At 35.0% G+C, this 16,381-nt stretch overlaps 2 protein-coding genes across 2 annotated transcripts; both read left to right on the top strand.

Moving 5' to 3' along the window:
- The first annotated feature begins 1,450 nt into the window (after positions 1 to 1,450).
- Positions 1,451 to 3,935, top strand: LOC124439439. Its single transcript, XM_046989664.1, has 6 exons — positions 1,451 to 1,689; positions 1,862 to 1,914; positions 2,070 to 2,195; positions 2,269 to 2,889; positions 3,095 to 3,420; positions 3,588 to 3,935. Exons 1-6 carry the CDS (start codon positions 1,451 to 1,453, stop codon positions 3,933 to 3,935), a joined length of 1,713 nt encoding a protein of 570 aa, XP_046845620.1.
- A 73-nt stretch (positions 3,936 to 4,008) lies between these two features.
- LOC124438919 (52 kDa repressor of the inhibitor of the protein kinase-like) lies at positions 4,009 to 5,437 on the top strand. The gene is made up of 2 exons (XM_046989114.1): positions 4,009 to 4,890; positions 5,335 to 5,437. The coding sequence occupies exons 1-2, from the start codon at positions 4,032 to 4,034 to the stop codon at positions 5,403 to 5,405; spliced, it is 930 nt and encodes a 309-aa protein (XP_046845070.1). The 5' UTR covers positions 4,009 to 4,031; the 3' UTR covers positions 5,406 to 5,437.
- The last annotated feature ends 10,944 nt before the right edge of the window (positions 5,438 to 16,381 follow it).

Genomic DNA, 16,381 nt, shown 5'->3' with positions numbered 1-16,381 from the left:
TTCTTTAATTTCTCTTATGCCAAATGCATAATCTGTAGACCTATTTTGTAGAATATCATATAAAATGGCTGATCTCTCTAAGATTTGGTAGTAAAATCGTAAAAGGAAACAAAAAAGAAATGATTCAATGTAGTGGAGGAGGCCATCAGTCCGTGTACTTGTCTCATCATTCCATTTGCAAGGATTTTTACTGGTCTCTGTAAAGGCAGTCATTAGTAAATCATAATTCTTAAAAATAGCAGACACATCTTGAGTATTGAAATACCACATGGTTTCCCCTGGAGCAGGTTTATCGAAGCCATTAGATTTCAGGTGGGATTTACTCTTAGGACTGGATTTTGTAGAGGTGGAAAATGCAGAAACATTAGCAAAAAATATTTTTATCTCTTTACTTTTCAAAGCAGATTGTCATACAACCAAATTAAGCTTATGTGCTGCACAATGAAAAAATAAGCGTAAGGGTACATCTGTCTTAAAATTTTCTGTAAACTATTTAGATGGCCACCATCACAGACGCCCCATCATAATTCTGTATCACTAGTTTAGATATTACTGCCTCTCCATGTATCACTAATACCTTGTGTGCTTCTGTCAGTACTAACACTTGTAAATTTTAAAAATCTTTCCACATTTTCACTCCCTTTGTCTAGTCGAATATTGGCAATGAGTTGTGTTTTTGCTGAAACATCAGCTGTTTTATTAAATTTAATGCTAAAAATCTGACACTCTTTCAATTCATCATCAGTCTCATCCTAAATGACAGAGTCAATACATTCAATTAAATCATTTTTGACATCAGATGAAACTCCAGTAAAAACTCCATCTTCATCCACGCTCTCTGCAACTTGCAGTTTACCTTGCAAATGACGGTCAAAACAGAATCCAGTTTTCCAAAGAATTTTAGTAATTCTTTGTAGTTACCTTGGTTAAGACTAGCCCTACTCTCATCGTGTCCTCTAAATGCTAATTCCTATTTGGCGAGATATAAAACTGCCTCTCCAATATTTTTTAGCATCTCTCTGTTTTGCATTGCCTCTTCCATGTGCCTCTCAACTGCTTCTCGCAGAGCTCTCGAAAACAAAACATCAACACTCCCTCGAATTAAATACCCTCCACTGTTTGCATGCCTCCATATTAGAGTTTGTTTACTCGTGTTTAATGCAGTCATCAGTAAAACTATACATGTTATAATGGACTGTTGAAGCCCATGGAGACTTTCTAGGGGAAGAATGAAACAGAAGACATGTATAGGTATTCTGATTGGGCAATTTTTTGCAACCGTATGCTTTCATTGGTCAATTTTTTTTGCCTAACTTGAGCAATTCCAACCAATCATTGCTGTTGATAAGCATAGTTGAGCTAGGCAAATTAGGCAATTGAAAATTAACATACACTCGTATTGTTTCTGAACAGCCTCTGTGCTCAGTTTACGGTTTTGTGATATTTTATAATGTCTTCATTGTGTTGTGGTGATTTATACGAGACTGCTCAGTCTGCGTTGGCCAAAAACGATTTAAAATGCCTTAATGAGCTTTATTCTCGTTTATTGGTCGACGTTCGACCTATGTTTACTAACGAGCAGCTGTTAGATAGAATTTATGACCCCGACCATACTCTGTGTCGAAATTTTGGAGCTGAAATATATGTGCCAAAGCACGCTCATGACGGAAAGACTTGTACTGCAATAAGGTAAATATATTATAATTATATATATCGTATTGTAGTATTTATATATACGTGTAAAATGGTTAAATCTCAATTTCGCTAGGCTATATCTTTGTCTACAGTCAGCAATTCATTCATACAATGCAATCAATCTACCAAACAAAATATTAATTTCTTTTCTTGAATATTTTTTAAGATCTGAAGCTTCTGGCAATTGCCTCTACAGTTCAGCTTCCCTAGTTCTGGTAGGTAACAATGCATTGGTCCCTACTTTGCGAATTTTAACATCGCTTGAGCTATTTATTCATGCTGCTTTTATGCTCAACACCCATGCTTTTTGTCTGTTATAAGTGAGCACAGTGATTACTTTGCCCAAAGCTTAAACAATCTTTTGCCTTTGTCAGTGTCTAAAGAATGTTTAGACACTGGATATACAACAGATGAACTGGTAAAACAGGAGGCTATTTTAAATTGTAATGACCAGAAATGGTCATCTTTTCTTTGTATTTTGGGCCTATCTTCTGTTTTAGGTAGAAAAATTCATACTTTTATCCTGATTCTGGTGAAAGTAGATATAAATTGTTATTTAATCGTATTGTTCAGCCCCGTTATTAAGCCAAAGAGGTTTGGATGCTATTAATATTTTGTTTTGTCATGAAGGATCTGTACAACCAGGTGAGACTTTTCAGTCTAATCATTTTGTGCCTCTCATTTTCCATGCCCACAGGTTGAAGCGAAAATTGTCTAATTCCTGTACACAGTCTAATTCTAGCAGCTCAACAACAGAGAAACGAAAATTTGTCAAAATTTTTCCAAATATTGCACCAAAAACAGTTGACATTTCAAATTTTTTTACTTCAACTAATAGGCCTGCTGCCCAACCAACTTTTAAAAGGATGCCCAATGAGAGTTTTTCTTCTGCTGCAGCTCTTGCTCAGACATTAAATAAAGCCAATAGTCTTTTGCTTCACACATCATCCCAGGAACTATTGCCTGGTATTCCAACTTCTGGTGATATGCAACCTGCTGTTTTAACCCATAATTTTGATGTTTCCTTGTATAGGGAGAAAGTTAAGGGTATGGATAATTCTGAAATATGTCATTTGATAAAAAATGTATATAAACCAGATAAAAAGTATCATTTTCCTAAATCTAATGGCAGATCATTTAGGCATGATTGGCTAGACCAGCATGAATGGCTTTGCTATTCACCTTCACAAAATGGTGCGTATTGTCTATCGTGTGTGTTGTTTGGCAATAGATTCCCAGGCAAGGCCAGTAAAGTAAAAAAGTTGTTTACTGAACCTCTTCAAGATTGGAAGAATGCTAAATGCTCTTTCACTCAACATGCTGGAAAAAGTAAAGGAGGGAAGTCGGTTTGCATGCATCCACATCACCAATTTTGATGCTTTGCGTTCCCAAATATCAGGTACTCTGCAGCCTATCGAGATGATCATGGATGCTGGTATCAAGAAAGAAATAGAACAGAATAGGGAAATACTATCTCCAATTATTGATTCTGTCATTTTTTGTGGACGTCTAGGTTTACCTCTTCGTGGGCATCGTGATGATTCCAAGTATCACCCTACTGTTGGTTGTTATTCATCTGGAGGGGTTGGTAATTTCATTGAAACACTCAATTATGGAGTTAGGAGAGGGGATAAAGTTTTAGAAAATCATTTAAAGAATTGTGGTAAGAATAGAATTTATATTTCTAAAACAAGTCAAAATAAAATCATTAAATGTTGTGGCCAGGTAATCAGTAATCAGATTATTTCTGATATCAAAAAAAGTAAGTTTTTTTCTGTTATTGCTGATGAAGCATCTGATTCTTCACATAAAGAACAAATGTCTCTTGTTTTGCGCTTTGTTGATACCGATATGAATATCAGGGAAGAATTCATTTCATTTCTTTTTGTAAGTGGGGACTAAGTGGTGCTCAACTTGCCAAGCTACTTTTAGAGGCTCTAAAGGAACTGACTTTATCAATAGATGATTGTAGGGGGCAAGGTTATGATGGGGCTGGTTCAGTTGCTGGTTGCACTAATGGTCTAGCAGCTCAAATTTTAAAGCTTAACCCAAAGGCTCTTTATACACACTGCTATAGTCATAGGTTAAACTTATCCATTTGCGATTCTTTGAGTATACGTGTTGTCAATGATATGTTGAAACATGTTAACAATGCCACTAATTTTATTAAAATTTCCCAAACTCGCAATATTCCCTTTGAAAACATATACGTAATTCAGAAACAAACTCGAAAAGACTAGATTAACAGACGTTTGCAAAACTAGATGGGTAGAACGTATCGAAGGTTTAGATACATTCCAAGAGCTTTTGTACCTGTATACACCACCCTTAACGATATGTCTGAAAATCTAGATGGTGAGTTCAAACCGTCGCTTCAGTCTGATGCCTCATCTTTGTTTCAACTTATTGACAGGTTTGATTTCGTCGTTGCTTTAGTTATCACGAGAAATATTCTTGATTCAACTCTTCCAGTAACACAGTTATTACAGGGTAAGAGTATCGATATAATGGATGGTATTCATTTAATTTCAACTTTGAAAACTGAGGTGGTGAACATGAGGAATTCCTCTGATTTTTATCATGACACCTGGTATGACGAAGCGCTTGAACTGGCAGCAAAAGTTGGCATTGAAGAATGGAAACCAAGAACAGTGCGCAAACAAACGACCAGGGAAAATATTCCCCACACAACCATTTCTGAGTATTATAAACGTGCAATTACTCTTCCTCTACTAGATCATTTGCAATCTTCTTTAGAATCACGATTCGACCTTGAGAGTGTGAATGTCTATAAAGGCCTTAGCATTGTACCGACGAAAATGATGTCCATGACAAGAGATGGGGTGGATTGGAAAGAGCCATTCAAAACTGTGGCTAACTTTTATTATGATGATTTGCCAAATCCTTTGGCCTTAGATGCTGAACTTAGGTTGTGGTACACTTATTGGGAGACCCACTGCGGCCTCCTTCCTGATAACATTGCCCAGACTTTAAAATCTGTTCATTTCGCCGGATTTGAAAACATTAAAATTTTACTACGTATTTTAGGAACGCTCCCCATTACCTCTTGTGAATGTGAACGATCTATTTCTTCCCTTAGGACACTTAAAAACTATCAGCGAAGTACCATGGTTGGGGAACGCTTAAATGGTTTGGCCTTGATGCAAATTCATCAGGAAATTGTACCAGATATTGGTGAGGTTATTAATACTTTTGCTGTTGGAAATACAAGGCTAAAATTTGCATGAATTTATTCATATCCTAGTTTTTTATTTTGTTGAAATGTCCATATGTTAACCATTTATTGTGCGTTGTACACAATAGTAACGTCAATAGAATTTGCATCAAACTAATAGCTCCTTTTGCTATTTGCTGAAGGTGTGAAAGGCGAGTTTCTGGCGCCTTCAAAAACCAGAGTGCTCATTTTTAGGTGGGGGGTAAAGGGTTGGAATTGACTGGGATGGTGTGAAAAATTGAGCAATATCACATCCATGAAATATCCCATATAGTCACCCATTTCTAACCAAACTCCTTTTTCAAAGGTGTGTAGGCGAACTTCTGGTGCCATAACCAGTCTGCTTAATTCGGCTCTCACAGGGCTGTCCATGCCGGATCACGATTTTTTGTTTTGCGTTAAAGTGTTCCTAGGCATGCTGATGAGCCCTGATATGGGGCGAAACAGTCTTGTGTGCATTCAATATTCTGAATAGTGAAAATCAACGACCTTGTGATATGTAAGTATAAATATACATAGGTTTAGCGCTGAATGACGTCATAATGTTTTGCCTATGGTATCCAAAATCCTAGATCCGCCCCTGCTATCATCCACCACAAACACTAGAGCAGATATTAAATCAATAACAAAAATGACTATAGGAGACCTTTTATCAATTGCAATAAGTGCAATAAGCTTTACTTAATCCTCAACGCACACATTTATAATTAAAAATTATTGAATGAAGCTGAGAATTATATAAAAAATTATTCAATGTCATCCTCCAAGCAAAGCAAAGCTGAGGATGATAAATTTCCCCCATTGATTGGATTACTCTTTATATCATGCAAAAACCAAAGCACATAATTCAGTTTCTAAAACAATTGAAAATCTTGTGGAAGATTCTATACCTCAATACACTTAATGCTGTCAATTTTTAAATTGAAAATCTCGTTACCTACAGCAAATATTCAACGTCCAGTGGGCGGCAAGACTTAATGTCTTTGATAAGATATTATCAGTCAAGATTGATAATGTTAAGACTGAATTATCTGTAAGCTCTAAGCCAATCACAATCAAGATTGCACAACTTTTGTATAATAACTGCAATTATCAAGAATTGCTATGAATGTTTGGAGAGAGAAATAGCAATGAACATTTTTACAACAACTATTGGTAATGATTGTCACATTTCTCTTAGTTAACTATCCATAGACAATGCTCGCTTGAGATTGATTAGGATTGAAAACAGTGGACACCCCGTGATGATTGTTTATCCTACAGTGTAAATAAAAAGAGATGATCTTTAGAATTCAAAGTATTGTTATAATAATCCTTATCACTATGTTAAGTTCACGAATGAATAAAGTATTGTTATTTGCGTGTATATATTGGATATCTTTGTTACTACCATTAAAGCTTTTGTACTTCAGGTAATTTTCCAGTGGCAATGAATTTCAATGACGTTCTTTCATTTGAAAAAACACTGTGACTGCTTCATTCATTGATTATATTCCTTATGCAAAGATTGAAAACGCTTTTAATGCTCTGTAACGTAGCCAACTCTAATCTTTTTTCTTCGCAAAACAGTATAGGGAATATACAGTAGGTCCGTTTCGTGCGCAACTGGCTGATATATGTTTAAATACACGTGACTCATTTCATCGACAATATTCGTTAAAAATTACAATTGACTAGCTGCTAATGCTAAAATGGAAAGTGTAATTAGATATGCTTGGCACAATAATATAAGAGGAGTGGCTCTACTGTATATTCCGGTTCATCATTCTTATTCGTCAAAAAATACAATTGACTGGCTGCCAACGCTAAAATCATATGCATAATGAGATATGTGTGGTACGAAAAAGTTCATAGGAGTGGCTTCACTGCATATTAACAATACTGCGATTCGCACACTTTTTTCAAAAAATTAAAGAGCAACGTCTTTTTTGTGGATTGGGCCTTCAATTGTATTTAGCATAATGATTTTAGAACGTAATTTTGGACTAAAAACAATAATACATACGTATTACAGCACTGTTCATCAAGTACTTCAAGCATGAAATTCATTTCAGTTGCTTTCACACGTCCATAAGGATTAACTATTCTTGAATTATGCAAATTACAAGTGTCGGCTGATTTAAATGACGCGTAGTTTTTGATACACCCCGGTAGAATATTTTAAGTATCGACATTATCTGGGAAAAAACATGAGTTCTGATATTTATGTTGGCGAAAATATTTCCACTAAAGAAGAATCCATTGAGGTTACTAAGGATGTCTCCCAAGACCCTTGTACCTTGTCCAGCAGAACACCAACGGAACGAGAACAAATGACAGAATCAACAAGCGAGCCGCCTTACACTTATGTGGATCTTATAAAGATGGCATTCGCAAATTTAACATTTCCAATAATGACAGCATCCGAAATCTCCAACTTAATTGCAATAAAGTTTCCCTACTTTAAAAAATATATGTTAAAACTGCATGGCAATGTTCGAAAAAACTTATCGCAAAACGACGTTTTTGTCAATATACATAGGAAGATGATTGATCGATGCTCAAATGAGGATTACTGGGCAATAACGTCATATGACTTTACAGACAGCAGTATACTGAAATATGTACCAACAGAACGGAAACAACGAGGAGTGGATGAAAAACCACCCTTTAGTTACCTCGCTCTTGTCCAGATGGCTTTTTTGTGTTCACAAAACAAAACAATGACAACAGCAGAAGTATGCAAGTTTTTCATGAAAAATTTTCCTTACTTTCGGAAATCCTTGAAAAAATGGAGTTCCAGTGTTTATTGCACCTTAAATGCTAACACTTGTTTCACTAAAATAAGCGACTCTAGAAACGTTTACTGGGAAATAAACTATGATTTGTGTATGGTTGAAGATTTAATGTGTGACATTGTCAATTTACCTAGGCCATCTAAGAAAGAAACTGTTCCTGCCCACGTTGGAAATTCAACTCAATTCTATTCAAGAAAGATTACCATGCCAAATTTGCCCATTACTAATCCATTAAACGCAACCAATTTCACTATTTGGAATAATTTTGCCATGACATCAACGACTAAAGCTACATCATCTCCAGGATCTTCTACATTTCAATCGACGCTCCACAGCTTTCCCTTGTATGTAAGCCAGCATACAACAAATAATCCTGTACAGTGTTCAACACTATCTACAGCTGCTCAAGATTATATACATTCTCCAACTCCTATATCCGAGGTAATGAATTCTATATGGGCAAACCAAACTTCTTCACAAAGACTTGTACATTATCCACCAATGTCTCAAACTTCACAGCAATATGTACATTCTTTACCCTCTACAACCCAGGAAATGGCTTGTACTTATGCAAACAAAACTACTACACACAAGCTTGTACATTATCCACCAATGTCTCAAGCTACACAACAATATGTACCTTCTACAACCTCTTCAACCCAGGCAATTTCTTGTACTTATGCTAGCCAACCAACTACACACAAACTTGTACATTATCCAGCAGTCTCTCACGACACACTACAATATATGGCTTCTACAACCTCTTCAACCCAGCTAATGCCTTGCACGTATGAAAGTCAGCCCACTACACACAAACTTCTACATTACCCAACATCCTCTCACGATACACTACAATATATGGCTTCTACAACCTCTTCAACCCAGGTATTGCCTTGTACTTATGCAAGCCAACCCACTACATACAAGCTTGTACATTATCCAGCAGTCTCTCACGACACACTACAATATATGGCTTCTACAACCTCTTCAACCCAGCTAATGCCTTGCTCGTATGCAAGTCAACCCACTACACACAAACTTGTACATTACCCAACATCTTCTCACGATACACTACAATATATGGCTTCTACAACCTCTTCAACCCAGGTATTGCCTTGTACTTATGCAAGCCAACCCACTACATACAAACTTGTACATTATCCAGCAGTCTCTCACAACACACAACAATGTATAGCTTCTAAAACCTCTTCAACCCAGCTAATGCCTTGCTCGTATGCAAGTCAGCTCACTACACACAAACTTGTACATTACCCAACATCCTCTCACGATACACAACAATATATGGGTTCTACAACCTCTTCAACGCAGGTAATGCCTTGTACTTATGCAAGCCAACCCACTACACACAAACTTGTACATTACCCAACATCCTCTCACGATACACTACAATATATGGGTTCTACAACCTCTTCAACCCAGGCAATGCCTTGTACTTATGCTAGCCAACCAACTACACACAAACTTGTACATTATCCAGCAGTCTCTCACAACACTCAACAATATACAGCTTCTAAAGCCTCTTCAACCCAGCCAATGCCTTGCACGTATGCCAATCAGCCCAATACAAACAATCTTTTACTTTATCCATCAGTCTCTCAAGCTACACAACAATATGTACCTTGTACAACCTCTACAACACAGGTAATGCCCTTAATGTATGAAAAACAACCCACTACACACAAACTTGTACATTATCCATGAGTCTCTCACGTAACACAAAAATATATGGATTCTACAACCTCCTCAACCCATGTAATGCCTTGTACGCATGAAAGTCAGCTCACTACACACAAAATTTTACATTATTCACTACTCTCTCAAGATACACAACAGTATATATCTTCTACAACGCCGGTAATGACTTGTACGTATAAAAGCTTGCCTACTACCAACAAACTTGTACATTGTTCACCTGTCTATGAAGCCAAAAGACAATATATACCTTTTACAACCCCGACTCAACAGGAAATACTTTGTACTTTGTCGTAGTATGCAAATGAGGCTACCACAAACTTTCCCATAACAATCAACCATATGTCCAAAACAGAAAATCATCAGATAGCGACAAAGACTCTTCAAAAACTTGGGAAAACTTAAATCTGGATAGGTTACAAAGAATTTCTTGAAGAAAAACGTTTGAAATTATTGATTTAAACGTATGCACAGGAATTCGACATCAGATAATTTCTCAAAATATTCATTTGCTCCTATAACGAAAAAGATTGATAATGTTTTATTTTTATTTATAAAGATCTTTAACATACTTTAACATACTTTTTATTTATAAAGATCTTTAACATACGTTTTTTTGGGACTTTGATATGTAATTTTTCTTGATTATTATTTCATTGCACTGATCTGTGGAATACGAAGAAATAGAGTTAAATTTTTAATAGTTTAATTCTATGTGCAAATACCACAAAAAGATCTGATTGTATGAAACCTCTACGAATAGAATATGCGTTGCATATTAACTTGGTGATGAAGATTGAATTTCGCCATGTTAATTGATTTAGGTGTTGTAAACGTTGCATGTAAAAAAATATGGAATAGCCCAATTTTGAATTTAAATTTAACACAACAGCAACTGATTCCACCAATAATGAAAATCTTCCCACTCGATTGGTCTGTACAGCTCAACCAAGTCGTATAGCTCCTATTATGCAAGCATTGTCGTGCCACCACCGCACAACAAACATTTCTTTACAAGACATAGTTACTAAATAGCTGAAAAAAGAGAACGAAGAAAAAGAGGTATACACCAAATTCATACAAAAAAAGCTCAAATTTGGACGAAATAAATATATCCCTAACACATTAAAGTCATTTTAACTGCTTTTGTGCCTCCTTAGGGATAGAGGATTCCTGAATCATGCAATTTTTTGAAGTCAACCATTTCTAAAGACGAGCTGTTTTTTGAGGCAAACTGTATAGCCATTACCTATTGACATTGTTATGGAAGAAAACTCGAATTCTGAAAATCGTTGAATAACGATGAAATTGTTCCCTCTGAAGATGAAATGATTGAGGTGACTATGGATGTCTCAGACAAAACCTTAAGCTTGTCTAACAGAACACTAATAGAATAGGAACAAATGACAGAATAAACAAGCAAACCCCTTACAATTATAAAGATTCGCATATAATGAAAACGACAAGTTTTTTAAAATAAGCATGTTTCAACATCTCATGATGCCATCTTCAGTATAATAAAGATATAATGCACATAATAAATATACAAGAGTAATATAATACAGTGAAACAATTTATACAATTATGAGAAGATTTACATAAATATTACAGTGAAATATTGATTAGAATTAACGATAAGTATATTTTCAGGCTGTGTTTAGTGTTAAAACGAAAATCTTGAACGTTGTGATTAGGGTAAAATTTGTTAATGTGAATTGCTTCTTTGAGTCGAGGAGTGAATGTAATGTCTGCAAAGTCATGATTTTAAATCAAGAAGGTGAATAATTAGTTTTGCATGAAGGTAATAGTATACTCATAGACTCAAACTTGTAGACACAAACACAAAATAGCATTAACTAAGTTTAACGCTTATGAAAATACTGCTATGTTCTTTGAGTATTATTATATGCAAACATTTTATTAGAATCAATATACGTATCGTTATAACACGAAGAAACTCCAATTCGCTAAAGTTTACTGGGAAGTCAAAAAATTGAAACCATTTATGTTCTGATTAATATTTCAGGCTTTTAGCTTGTGCTAAGACTCTACTTGTAAAATCCTGGAGATACCACCTTGTGCGCATTGGCTAGAGAAGATTTTTGGAGACAGCAGTAGTGATTTTTAGGTGAGAATGTGAAGACCATGTGCACTATATCAATGAATGACGGAGAGAATAAAAATCAACAATAACAATCACGGTAAAACACAGTTTGACTCTTTAACAAGTCAAAAAGCAACTCATATAAGTTAGCATTATATATTTATGTAATGTTACTACCAACAAAGCTTTATTGCTTCTAGTAATTTGCCAGCGGAAACGACTTTCATTACGTTCTTTCATTTTAAACAACACTCTGACCGCTTCATTTATTGATGATAATCCTTATGTAAAGATAAAAAACGCTTTTAATGCTCAGTAGCATAGCCAACCCAAGTCTTTGTCAAGTCATGCAAAGATTTCTTTCTTCACACTGCAGTATAGGGAATTTACAGTGGGTCCATTTCGTGTGCAACTGGCTGACTTGTGCTTAATTATGCGTGAGGCAAGTAATCATTCTTATTCGTCAAAAAATACAATTGACTGGCTGCCAATGCTAAAATCATATGCATAATGATATTCGTTCATAGGAGTGGCTTCACTGCACAGGGGCGGTCATTTAGCGGTTATCAAATCTTTCACGTGACTAACGTATGAAGTTATCTGTACGTATTGAAATTCGGAACTTTTTTGTCTACTAATTAATTCATCCAACAGACTAAAGTGTTAAAAATATTTATACGTCAATACTTTCAAGGGCTATAAGCCAAACGAAAGCATAATGAACAGAATAATTAATGGCCGGACTTTACTGTCTTTTTTTAAGGAGGGCTATGTTTTTAACCTCAAATAAGATCTCAAGTCCACAGACCATCAAAAAATCAAATCTTAATCTTTTTATTGGTCAATTCGTTCATTGCCATGGACACTTGCAGTTTTGATATATATGCGGGGAGGCCTGATGGATTGACGACTTGCAAGGGGCTCTAACAGTCATAGTATCTTATAGTATTTACTAATATTTTTACTATATTATGTTTCGTTGCTTACGTACGAAAAATCCTAGATCCGCTCATGTCACTGCATATTAACAATATTGCGATTCGCACACTTTTTTTCCTAAAATAAAAGAGCAACGTTTATTTTGCAGTTTGGACCATGAATTATATTGAAGTATAATGATTTTAGAACGTAATTTTCACTGAAAACAATAATGCATACAAATTATGGCAATTATTCATCAAACATTTCAATTATGAAATTCATTTCAATTTCGTTCGCATGTCCTTAAGGATTAAGTATTCCTAAATCATCCAAATGCTAAGTATTCGCTGCTTTGAATGACGAGCAGTTTTTAATACACGTTGTACACAATATCTGTGAAAGAAAAATGAGCTCTGACATTTATGTTAGCGATGAAAATGTTTTCCCTGAGTAGAGGCGATGGAGGGTAATAGTGATGTCTCAGAGGACAATTCTAGCTTGTCCAGCGGAACCGTAACGGAACAGAAACAAATAACAGAATCAACAAGCAAACTACTTTACACTTATATGGATCTTATAAAAACGGAATTCAACTCTTCGAATAATGTCAATATTTGAATTAATTGCCATAAAATTTCCCTACTTAAAAAAATATATCTAAAAGTTGTACGACCGTGTTCTAAAAGCTTATCGCAAAACGGCGTTTTTTTAAATATACATCAGAATATGTTTGATCAAAGTAAAAAGGACGATTAATAGGCAATAACGTCACATGACTTTACAGACAGCAGTATACTGAAATATATTCCAAAAGAACAGAAGCATCAAAGAGCGGATGAAAAACCTCGTTCTCGTCCAGATGGCTTTTTTGAGTTCACCAAACAAAACAATGTCAACAATAGAGATACGAGAGTTTTTCAAGAAGAGATTTCCTTACTTTGAAAAACGTTCAACGCACTATTAATTGACTATTTATAGTAGCTTAGACGCAAACACTTGTTTTAGTGAAAAACGTCGGGAATTTGTGCAAAATAGAAGATGTAATGTTTGACATTATTAATTTACAAAGGCCATCTAAAAAAGAAAATGTTCCTGCCCCCGATGGATGTTCAACACAACTAACTCAACTAAAATTACCAGTCCAAACTTACCAATTGGTCGTGAAAATGATGTAAGTAACTCTAACATTAAGAATATTCTTTCTATGACATCAACCACTACTGCTACATCATATCCTGGATCTTTAACATCCCAAGTGAAGCACCTTCATTTAGCGTTGTAAGATCGCTCGTCTACTACAAAACGTCAGCAAAATATTCATCCTCAGAGTCAAAAATGACTTTTTTGACTCTGAAGATGACTACCGCTAAGGTTGTCGAAACGTCAGTCAACAACAAAAACAGTCCTTCTCAGGACTTTACCAGCCCTGTACGCAAGTCAGCCCACAACAAGCAAACTTGTTCATTATTCCCCAGTGTCTCAAGCTACACAACAATATTTACATTCTACAACCTCTACATTCCAAGAAATGCCGTATATGTATACAAGTCAGCTCACTACAAACAAACTTGTTCATTATTCCCCAGTGTCTCCAGCTACACAACAATATTTATATTCTATAGCCTCTACATTTCAAGAAATACTTTATATATATGCAAGTCACCCCACCAGAAACACACTTGAACATTATTTATCAGTGTCTCAAGCTACACAGCAATATTTACCTTCTACAACCTCTACAACCCAGGAAATGCCATATTTGTATACAATTCAGCCTACTACAAAAAGTGTTCGTTATTCACCATTGTCTCAAGCTACTCAACAAAATGTATCTTCTACAACTTTTACAACCCAGGTAAGGCCTTTTATGTATGCCAATCAGCCCACTACAAACAAACTTGTTGAATATTCACCAGTGTCTCAAGCTACACAACAATAATTACATTCTACAACCTCCACAGTCCAAGAAATGCTGTATATGTATGCAAGTCAGCCCACTACAAACAAACTTGTACATTAATCATTAATGTCTAAAGCTATACAGCAATATGTACCTTCTAAAACCGAGGTAGTATCTTTTATAAATGCAAGTCAGCCCACTACAAACAAACTTGTGTATTATTCACCAGTTTCTTAAACTACAAAACAATACGTACATTCTAAAACCTCTACCTTGCAGAAAATTGTACATTATTAACCATCATCTCAAGCTACATAACAGTATATACCTTCTACAACCTTTAAAACTTAGTTGATGGCTCCTAGGTATGCAAGTCAGTCAACTAGAAACAAACTTGTACATTACTCACAAGTATCTCAAGCTACACAGCAATATGCACATTCTACAACCTTTACAACCCGGATAATGCCTTCTATGCATGTATGCAAGTCAGTAAACTACAAAAAGACTTGTACATTATTCATCATTCTCTCCAGCTACACAACAATTTATACTTCTTAAAACATCATTACCCCAGGTAATACTTTAAACGTCGTCGTTTTGTGAAAGCTTGACTATACTACCAGCACACATGTACAGTATTCATCAGTCTATGAATCAACAAGTCAACATATACATTTTTGTTATGCAAAACTTCTGTTAAAGTGTACACGACTAAAACATAGAGAAGATGTTAGATTATAGCGTGGGGAATACGGTTTAACATGGCGAAAACTTCCGACTATCATACCAAGTGATGGATGATTGAACGCCAGCACAAGTTTATTGTTCTTTATAGGCAGAATGGCGTGAATGTCGGCTATGAATGTTAAAAATAAGGGTTGTAAATACCTCAAAAAAAGATTATAAAAGATTCTGCTTTCATTGATCTAAGGCTTTTTAAGCTCTTATAATTTTGACGATTTTTGGCATTTTTAGTTTTTATATTTTCTTGTTCGGTGCACAATGAATTGATGAGTTTTTCCTTACAATTTTGTACAAGCACTAGCGTTAATGCGCACTTAATGCAAACGATGGAATTTTAAAATAGACGAGTTTCGACATTTTATGATGCCATCTTCAGTATGAGTGAATAATTACATAAATATATCAAAGTTTATATAAAAATATTACGATACAGTAACATAAATATATAAGTATGGATAAATTATAACAATACTGCGGAAATGAGATAATTTAATGGGGATCTTGTCACAAACTAAATATTGTGCTGAATCTAAAAACTTGAACATTGAGGTAAGGTTAATGTTTTTTTAATATTTTGTTAGTATTTTGTTAACAAAACTAACCCTAACATAATGTTCAAATTTGAAATTCAACACAATATTTAGTTTGTAACACGCTCCCCATTAATTTATCTCATTTCCTTATTATTGTTATAATTTCTCCATATTTATATATTTATGTTTCTGTATCATATTACTTTTTTATTAACTTTGTATTATTTATGTAATTATTTACTTATACTAAAGATGGCATTTTTCTTTATAGTAAACACGTAAGCTGCTTGAATTTCGGCTATGGAAAACCGTTTTGTAGTAGCTTAAACCACTTCTAATAAATTTTTAACGAAATATGCACTTCATTTTTCTAAATTACAGAAAGTTAAATTTGCATTATTTGGCTTGAGAGCCTTTTAACAGACATCAGTAGCCATTTTTAGATGACCATTAGTGAAGACTGTGGGCACATAACAAAAAAATGGTGGAAAAGTAAAAATCAACAATAACAATTACGGCAACACATCTTTTCAATTTAAACAAGAGAAAAAGAAAAGCAACGTTGGATAGTTTAGCTATAAGGCTAAGGTGGAAATTTAGGTTTGCTACTGCATTTCTAAATTTTAAATTAAATTCAAGTCATCAACTTATTCGAAGTTGAACTCACACACTTTTCTAACCATGCGACAATTTTCTCCTGATGATCGACATCAGATGCACGTTATACTGCACTCGACCTCAGCTTTTTTACGCACT

This window comes from Xenia sp. Carnegie-2017, unplaced genomic scaffold (genome assembly GCF_021976095.1).
Source record: "Xenia sp. Carnegie-2017 unplaced genomic scaffold, XeniaSp_v1 HiC_scaffold_19, whole genome shotgun sequence".
NCBI classification, from domain to species: domain Eukaryota; kingdom Metazoa; phylum Cnidaria; class Anthozoa; order Malacalcyonacea; family Xeniidae; genus Xenia; species Xenia sp. Carnegie-2017.
Note: the sequence above shows the minus strand (reverse complement) of the source record. Positions and strands in the feature narration are given on the sequence as shown.

Coding starts and splice junctions, on each gene's coding strand:
- LOC124438919 (XM_046989114.1), top strand. CDS start 4,032: ATGTCTGAAAATCTAGATGGTGAGTTCAAACCGTCGCTTCAGTCTGAT. Junction 4,891..5,334: donor GGAAATTGTACCAGATATTG/GTGAGGTTATTA, acceptor TTTGCGTTAAAG/TGTTCCTAGGCATGCTGATG.
- LOC124439439 (XM_046989664.1), top strand. CDS start 1,451: ATGTCTTCATTGTGTTGTGGTGATTTATACGAGACTGCTCAGTCTGCG. Junction 1,915..2,069: donor AGCTTCCCTAGTTCTGGTAG/GTAACAATGCAT, acceptor TGCCTTTGTCAG/TGTCTAAAGAATGTTTAGAC. Junction 3,421..3,587: donor TCATTAAATGTTGTGGCCAG/GTAATCAGTAAT, acceptor TCTTTTTGTAAG/TGGGGACTAAGTGGTGCTCA.